Genomic DNA, 9,223 nt, shown 5'->3' with positions numbered 1-9,223 from the left:
CCCAACTATATTTTATCATGAACTCAATTAACTATATTTCCTTTTGTAGCTTTCTGCGCTACGTCCTGCCCTTGCAGATGACCGTGAGCCTTCTTCGTGTAGTACACGATGGGGCCATGATCTGCAGGGCATGGCCCCAGCAGGTGCTGGGACGTTGACTGCACTCGGCCTCTTTGACACGGTGAGCTATCACGTATGCATAAACATCCACATATGCACATACCATGTTTTGTAACTGAAAATTTCCTGTCACAGGTGATGATGGGCCTACTGCTAGTTTACTTTGCCTGCTCGTTGACGGTGTCAGACCTGGTGGGCCGTTCTCTGCACCAGTGTCACAAGTTCGCCGATGGTACCTGCAGTCTCTACTTGGCAGCCGGCGTGCTGGCTCTCTTCACGGTGGCCACCAGCGTTCCGGTGGTGTACTATAGTCCTGCACCGGCAGTGTATGCTGCCCAGGCCCAGCAGCAGCTCCACCACTACTAGGTATAGTTTAATCCTTCCAGTGTAGGTTTGGCATGCAATTTTGAAAAAAAAAAGGAAGCATCCCATGTGTAAAAATGGTTTGACCTTGCATTTTGCTGCTTACTGCTACCTCTGTACCATAATATAAGACGTTTTTGTAGTTCAAATTAAACTAAAAAATGTCTTATATTTCTAGTAAATGTACATGTTAGCTGCCATATAATTTGCTTCGGCCTGTATTTAGTGCTTTTATGATTTCCTGTTTTGATGTTACAATTTTGTTAGTTCGTAGATGTTGCTTGTTTGTTCTTAGAAAATATTCAAAATTGATTCTGTTGTCTCTGCAGTTCAAAATGTTTTGTATCAAGCTTCTAGGTTTTGTCACAGATAGTAATGCTTTCCTCATGTAGTTGTTGCATGTTCAACTTGTGTCCAAGAAACTTGACCTCCTGTTCCAGTTTATACTATTAATTAGTAATTCAAACAGATCATTATAGTTCTTTAGAAGTGGGCTTTTGTGTCCAACCGCCCTGAATTTGTAGAGAGGTCAGCTGAATAAATTTGGTTACTCTGATCTCACAAGCATAATGATTAATTTTTGTATATATAGATACTCCGACAACAGGTATAAAAAAAGCCACTCCTACAGCGAAAATCAGTTTCTGAGCCCGGGCTCAGATGATCCCGAAATCTACACCACCGATTTATTAGTTTTAATCTTGTTACATGCATTAGTAGAGTTTTTTACCGTGTCATGCATGCATGTTTAATTAAGAAGTTGCATGCTAGCTGGTTTGTTAGCTAGTTGAGTCCTTGCTTGTACGTGTGTACGCCGATTGATGGATGTGTACACGTGGATTGAGTCGATGCATGTAAATAGGATCATTAGCCAGAAGCGTTCGAGTTTACGTTGCGGCTATTAGTACGTGAATTAGTTGAGCCACGATGCACTATCGTGGGATGGCACGAATATGGTGGGTCGTGGCATAGAGTTCGGCCGGTTTAACTGGTCAAGTTTGCATGTAATCAAAAGATAAATAAGAGAAGAAAACCAGAAAAGAGGACGGCAGTTGCGCCTCGCAAAATCCCATGTGTTCGTCTTCCTCCCTCTCTCGTCTGTCTCCACCGTGCTCGCGTGTGTTTCCGGCCTGTGATCCAACACGTCACATGTGGATCCGTGCCATCCAGTGTATTTCACTGTCGTATTCGCATTTTCCCACTGAACCGCTGTAGCGTAATCATTGCAACGGCGCGTTACAGTAGCGAGGCGGAACAGACGGATCGGCGTGTTATTAGGCTGGTCATAGTGGGGAGTAACTTAGAGTAGTAACATGCATACGTTACTACTCTATGTTACTACCCTTATAGCGGGAAGTGTCATATATGTAGTAACATACACATGTTCATTTATTGTTTTGTAGACTCATTTTGCATTGAAAAGCGCTATGTGATGGTAACATATTAGGTTACTCTATTTGCCTCTCTCCTCATTAACTACTTGCCACATCAATATTTTTGCTTATGTGGCATCTATGTTACTACCTATGTTACTCCCACTATGACCAGCCTTAGAGCCAGGCTGAGTCATCGACTCCACCGGTCTCCAAACGGCGCGTAGACGGGCTAGCTTTAAATGCACCCACCAGACGCACTCAAACAGAAGAATCCCCATTTCATACGTAGCAGTGACCATTGCTCTAGCCCTCCAAATCTAGTGAGAATCCCCATTTTAAATGCACATAGTTATTTTTTCATTGCCCCGGCAATCACCTCTTGCTGAAAATGAGACCAAACTGAGTTTCAGCAAACTGCAATTTATCCAGATAAAAAAAATGGCACATCGAACATGTCCTACCAAATATTTTAATTTGACACTGAGTTACACATCCAGATAAACTGAGTTACAGTGTGCCAAATGCATGCCACAAATTATTAAGAAACAAACCTATGTTTACAGTCTATGGCGTGTCTCTCCAAACTGAGGAACAAGCGTGGAGCAAAGCTCACAAAAACACACCAGAAAATCCTCGGAACTACAGATTATCAAAATTCAGTTTTCATGTTTCAGCAACACCCATCCGCCTAGTGCAAGTGGTCCGACGATGTCCTTCCATGCCACAATTCTTGCACTTCCTAGGCCTCCGCAGTTTTTTGGGTGCATCCCCTCTTTCAGGACACATAGTCCGCTTATCGCCCTCTCGACGACATATGTTGCAGAATCTTGTACGCTTGCTCAGCCCCTCATACGGTGCCTTCTCCCTGCAGTTTGTCGGTCTCCCAACCCCTCTCTGCTTCTCTGGTACTGTTAGCCCATGCAGAGCATTCACACTGACAGAGTTCGCAGTGCTAATGCATTTTTCGGCAATTTTGTTGCTTGTCAACACAAGCAATCTCTCCGTTCCCAGGTAATGTACCAGGAACTAAGCAGGCCATGCGGTCTTCAAAACCCAGACCATCCCTCCTCTCGGCGAAAGGTGCTCCACTCACCATTAAAGCATCCAAACCAACATAAGTGTGATCGAAAGCCTCTACATCCATGGCTTTCAAGTAAAAGGTGGAGTGCCTACACGTGAATGACAGGTTAACTGGATCATCTCTCTGGTACTGAACCAGATGTTGGGGTAGTATGTCCCTTGGTCGTTTGTCCACCGCTTCAATATATGCTTAGCCGGGATTTCCTCAACATGAAGTATTTCCATCACCTGCGTCAGTGCAAAAACGTTTTAGTTTTCTTGGTCGCGAATACATTTTCTTTTTGAACGAACGGAGTTGATAAGTCAATTTACCCTTAGAACATGGCAGCACAACATCCCAGTGTGCTCGAACTGTCCACATTCACACGTACATTCTTCTTTGTCTTCACTTATGTTCACCTCGTACTCAACCCTGCTCCATTTCTCCATTTTACTGCATTGTTGTGCACTGTGACATACTTCCTCATCTTCTCTATTTCAGTGACATTGTAAGCCGCCGCTTCAGTTCAGTCCAAGATCAGGCCTTATTACACTCTTTGTTGGGTCCTCCGCGTATTTGCGGATCGACTTCTCCATACCACTCATTCTAGAAGGGCATGGCGTCTGATCTGGTGGTGCGCTACCCAGCCATAACCTGCAGTTCACGACAACACCATTAGCAGTCTTCAATCTGTTGGCGATTTTCTCTGTTCTATATAACCAAAGTTAGACACAAAGACAGCACAACTCAGAATTGAAATGACAGGCATTTGTTAACGAGGTTCGGCAATGTGCCTACGTCCCCGGGAGCCGAATTTCGGCGGCTCCATCCGTATATTATCTTATCCACAGTTAGGCAGTACATCAGCGGTATTATATACCCAGGTATTCAGCCTGTTCTCTGTACACACAACGCAGCTGTCCATAGGACCATGTCCAGTTCAAGAGATTGTTCGCATTGTTCGTCTTATCGGATATGGGCGAAGCTGCTGTTGAACATGCCGGTGTGGGAAGCCTTGGGTGCAGGCTTGGCCACCTCAGGGGTGCCAAACACGTTCCAGAAGCGGAGGGTCTCGTCCGCAGAAGCCGACGCTACCGTGCAACCATCAGGACTCTGCAGTTTCACAGCATGAGAAGACGATCAAACAACGAACAGGCTAACATGTTGATAGTATCTGCAAAGAATTAAAATGGCGATGGGAATGTACCTGTGCCATGAAGAGAACGCGGGAGGTATGGCCAGTGAGCTCAGCCATCTTGACCATCGAAGGGTACTTCCACAATGTCAGCTGGTTCTGAGTGAACCCGTGTGAGCTCAGCAGCTCCCTCTCATTCTTGTTCCACAGAAGAGAGCACACCTGTGACCCGGTATCAACAGAGTTCAGGCATGCGCCGGTGTGCGTGTTCCAGAACTTGATGCACCGGTCGCTACCGCCGCCGCCGGTTGCCAGCAGGTTGCTCTGGAACGGGCACCATGCGAGCGCCTTCACAGCGGCCGTGTGGTCCTCGAGCCTGTGCAGCCACTGGTTGCGGCCAGCAGATGGCATGGAGGATGCCATCGACACATCCCAAATGTGCAAAAGGTTGTCGTTGCCACCGCTCGCCAGTTGCTGCCCTGAGCCAGACCACTTGAGCCCGCACACCTCCTGGCTGTGCCCCTGGTAAGTCTGCACGGCATGATCCCTGATCCTCACGTCGTTGTTCACGATCCTGCCGTCCATGCCGCCTGTCGTCAGGATGTTGTTGTTCCATGCCAGCGAGCCGACCCTTGACTCATGCACACCTTTCAGAGTTCTCAACTGCATACAGAGCAGAATGTAATTAAGCATCTCTGATCAAGCTCGTTAGGACATGAACAATATTTTGTAATCAAGCTCCACTGCAAGTGTATACTAACCAGGCGGCTGGAGCTGGTGTCCCAGAGCTGGATGTCAGACGAGTTGAGCCCAATAGCAAGATGGCGGCCATCAGGAGCCCAGCTGACGCTGGTGATGGGGCCGTTGTCCTCCTCGACTGTCACGAGCTCAGATGTGGATCCACTTGAGGCGTCCCACAGGTACATGGTGTCGCCCAGCGCAATGGACAACACGTTGCTGCTCCCCCAGTCCATTAGGTTGAGGTAGTAGTCGTCGACGAGGTCCGGTGCATCCAGAGTCCTCTCGGCAGACTGCAATTGTCAATCGACATCAGTAACCACCACCAAATCAAATGCTACTACATCTGTAGATACCATGTGCATCAGTGGAACCACGAGTATGCGCGTACCTGGGGAATGTAGCGCCTCTGCTTGGCCGGCTTGGCCTGGTGAGAAGAAACCGTGTCGGCAGCAAACACGTTCTCGGGTTCCGGCGGCTTGTTCCTGAAGGCGAGGATCCGCGTCCGGTTGTTGAGCAGCTTCTCGGCCAGAAGCCTCCGGTAGGCCTCCTTGGACGGGGATGCCGCTGCGTTCTCCTTGTCCTTCTTGCCCTCCGTGAGCAGGTAGTGCGCCACGTCCATGTCCATCGCCGACCGATCCGGGATGAACCTGTCTCCCTGCACGCACCAAAGGAAAAAAATAAAACACCCGGTCAGGCGTTTCATCGAACACCTTACGCGCACACGCATCTGCGGGATCTCGGATCCAGGAACTTACGTAGCACTTGGCCGACGGGTTGCGCGTGCTCAGCGATGGCATGTAGGGGCGGGATCCGGCCTCCTGGAGCGGACGCTGCGCGGCGGCGCGGCTCTTGCCGGAAGAGATCGAGCGGGAGCCTGCATCCATGGTTAGAACAGAAGAAACAGAACAGGCAAGCAAATAACAGTAATCGCAACAAGATCAGGCGGCAGAAGTAAACGCGGATCAATAGCTCGATCGGGCAAAAATTAGCACAAGAACGGGATGCTGTGATTGAACGAGCGGATTGGCGAGCAGAGACGGGGATCTTCGGGAGCGAGAGGGATTCGTCTCCCCCGGATCGGCGAGGGAGGCGGCGGCGAGCACGAGAGGGGAGGCAGAGAGAGAGAGAGAGAGAGAGAGAAAGTCACAGATTGCTCGATGACTTGTGAGATTTAGGGATTTGATTGGGAGCGGTATTTGTAGGGGTCGACGACGCGGGGGCGCACGGCGGGCGGCCGCAAGCTCGCAACGGCTAGTTGCCAGGGAAGAGAGGGGGATTATTACCGCGTGATGATATGGGAAAGGAAAATTAATAATTGGAAAAAATAGAAATGTTTATTTATTTCCTTGAATAGTCATTCATTAAGGATGCATTTGGTATGGGAACCAAGTGAAATGGAATGTCATGGTTTCATTCCACTGGAATGGATCGGTTCCGTTCTTATGTTTAGTTCTTGTGTTTAGTTGGGGATATTTGATAGAATGTTTAGTTGGGGATATTTGATAGAATGGAATGGTTACGTTTCAAGATTATCACATTCATTTCTAACAGGTTTAACAATTCTAACAACATCATTACAAAAATAAATAACATGCCCATCCAATATTATCAACTAAGAGATCTTTAACCATTGCAATATTAGGTTTAACCTTAATTTGTTCATACGGTTTAGGTGTACTAATATTACTTTTATTAACCACAGTTGTAGATTAAGCATGTTCCTCAAATCTAACAAGAAAATGAGATTTCTCAATACAAGTAGTTGGCACAACTGGATCGACATTGTATGAAAGTTTCATCTTTAACTATAACGGGTTCCTCTATCCTTTATTTAATAGGGGGTGATATTTAAACCATTCATCCTTAGGAAGATCAACATGAACAGCAAAAAATATTCACAAAATGTAGCTATTATCTCAGAGTCAAGTCCATATTTAAAAGTAAGCTTATGAAAAGCATCAATTTTTATAAAAGATTTAATACAATCAAACTCAAGATTTATACCTAAATCTTTACTTTAGTTGAATTCCCAATCTTCAGAGTTGCGTTTAATTCTGTTCAAAAGATTTCACTTGAATTTAATGGTTTTCTTTATAAAAGAACCAACAGAAGAAGAATCGAGTATGAAACGATCATTATGAAAAAGCCGAGTATAAAAATTCTGAATAATAACTTCTTTTGAGAGCTCATGCTTGGGGCATGTGTGCATCATATACTTAAGCCTCCCCCAAGCTTGAGCGATACTTTCTCCTTCACGAGGCAAAAAATTATATGTATAATTCTGATCATGATGAATTAGATGCATATGATAAAAATTCTAATGAAATTCCAATTTCAATCGGTTCCAATCCCACGTTACAATATCATCACATAGCCTATACCATGTCAATGCCTTTCCCTCCGAAGATAAAAAGAATACTTTCTTCTTAACTCCATCTTCCGATAAACCTAAAAGTTTAAACAATCCACAAATTTCATCCACATAGATTAGGTGCATATCAGGATGCACCGTCCCATCTCTCTTGCATAAGGATTTGCTAGCAGTTTCTCTAACATACCCGAAGGAATCTCATAATAAATAATTTCAGTAGGTGCAGTAGGTTGAGGGGCAACTCTTTGTGCTTCTGGTCGAGGTGAGATACACCGGACAAACCCCTCAAAGGATTGTTTTCCATAGTGACAAGTGACAGTAAATTTCAGCACATAATACAAATGTTTCCTTACCAAATTGTGCCAGAAAAGAGTCTTGATGACCCACAAGTATAGGGGATCAATCATAGTCCTTTCGATAAGTAAGAGTGTCGAACCCAACGAGGACCAGAAGGAAATGACAAGCGGTTTTCAGCAAGGTATTTTCTGCAAACACTGAAATTGTCGGTAACAGATAGTTTGATAGCAAGATAATTCGTAACAACTAACAAATAGCAATTATAGCAAAGGTGCAGCAAGGTAGCCCAATCCTTTTTTATAGCAAAGGACAGGCCAAAACTTTCTCTTATAGCAAGCAAAGCGCTCTTGAGGACACAAGAGAATTCATGTTGGGAAACGCAATAATTTCAAAAAAAATCCTACGCACACGCAAGATCTATCATGGTGATGCATAGCAACGAGAGGGGAAGAGTGTTGTCCATATACCCTCGTAGACCGTAAGCCGAAGCGTTATGACAACGCGGTTGATGTAGTCAAACGTCTTCACGATCCGACCGATCCTAGCACCGAAGGCACAACACCTCCGCGATCTGCACATGTTCAGCTCGGTGACGTCCCGTGAACTCTAGATCTAGCTGAGTGTCGAGGGAGAGTTTCGTCAGCACAACGACGTGATGACGGTGATGATGAAGCTACCGGCGCAGGGCTTCACCTAAGCACTGCAACGATATGACCGAGGTGGATTATGGTGGAGGGGGGCACCGCACACCGCTAAACAATGTTAACTTGTGTGTTCTAGGGTGCCCCCTGCTCCCGTATATAAAGGAGCAAGGGGGAGGCCGGCCGACCCTAGGGCGCGCCAAGGAGGGGAGGAATCCTCCTCCTACCTAGTCCTACTAGGAGGGGGGAGGAAGGAGTGGGAGAGGGGAAGGAAAGGGGGGGCACCCCCTCCTAGTCCAATTCGGACCCAAGGGGGAGGAGGCGCGCGGCTTGCCCTGGCAGCCCCTCTCTCTCTCCACTAAGGCCCATCTAGGCCCACTAGTTCCCCGGGGGGGGTTCCGGTAACCCTCCGGCACTCCGGTTTTCTCTGAAATCACCCGGAACACTTCTGGTGTCTGAATATAGCCGCCCAATATATCAATCTTTATGTCTCGACCATTTCGAGTCTCCTCGTCATGTCCGTGATCACATCCCGGACTCCGAACAACCTTTGGTACATCAAAACACATAAACTCATAATATCGATCGCCACCGAACGCTAAGCGTGCGTACTCTACGGGTTCGAGAACTATGTAGACATGACCGAGACTCATCTCCAGTCAATAACCAATAGCAGAACCTGGATGCTCATATTGGTTCCTACATATTCTATGAAGATCTTTATTGGTCAAACCGCATAACAACATATGTTGTTCCCTTTGTCATCGGTACGTTACTTGCCCGAGATTCGATCGTCGGTATCTCAATACCTAGTTCAATCTCGTTACCGGCAAGTCTCTTTACTCGTTCCGTAATGCAACATCCCACAACTAACTCATTAGTCACATTGCTTGCAAGGCTTATAGTGATGTGCATTACCGAGAGGGCCCAGAGATACCTCTCCGATACACGGAGTGACAAATCCTAATCTTGATCTATGCCATCTCAACAAACACCATCGGAGACACCTGTAGAGCATCTTTATAGTCACCCAGTTACGTTATGACGTTCGATAGCACACTAAGTGTTCCTCGGGTATTCAGGAGTTGCATAATCTCATAGCCATAGGAACATGTATAA

The 9,223-nt window shown here is 46.4% G+C and overlaps 1 protein-coding gene across 1 annotated transcript; it reads right to left on the bottom strand.

Annotated features, from left to right (window-relative positions):
* Positions 1 to 3,672: 3,672 nt before the first annotated feature.
* Positions 3,673 to 5,969, bottom strand: LOC119302096 (cell division cycle 20.2, cofactor of APC complex-like). The gene is made up of 5 exons (XM_037579114.1): positions 5,551 to 5,969; positions 5,184 to 5,450; positions 4,816 to 5,085; positions 4,127 to 4,717; positions 3,673 to 4,032 (listed from the first exon to the last, which is right to left on the bottom strand). Exons 1-5 carry the CDS (start codon positions 5,677 to 5,679, stop codon positions 3,886 to 3,888), a joined length of 1,404 nt encoding a protein of 467 aa, XP_037435011.1. The 5' UTR covers positions 5,680 to 5,969; the 3' UTR covers positions 3,673 to 3,885.
* Positions 5,970 to 9,223: the final 3,254 nt, after the last annotated feature.

The sequence above is a fragment of the Triticum dicoccoides genome, chromosome 5A (genome assembly GCF_002162155.2).
Source record: "Triticum dicoccoides isolate Atlit2015 ecotype Zavitan chromosome 5A, WEW_v2.0, whole genome shotgun sequence".
Lineage (NCBI taxonomy): Eukaryota > Viridiplantae > Streptophyta > Magnoliopsida > Poales > Poaceae > Triticum > Triticum dicoccoides.
Note: the sequence above shows the minus strand (reverse complement) of the source record. Positions and strands in the feature narration are given on the sequence as shown.

Bases quoted from the DNA above. Each gene is read 5' to 3' on its own strand.
- LOC119302096 (XM_037579114.1), bottom strand. From the start codon at position 5,679: ATGGATGCAGGCTCCCGCTCGATCTCTTCCGGCAAGAGCCGCGCCGCC. The intron at 5,451-5,550 runs GTAAGTTCCTGG...TGGTGCGTGCAG, and splicing joins ACCCGTCGGCCAAGTGCTAC to GGAGACAGGTTCATCCCGGA. The intron at 5,086-5,183 runs GTACGCGCATAC...TGACAATTGCAG, and splicing joins AGAGGCGCTACATTCCCCAG to TCTGCCGAGAGGACTCTGGA.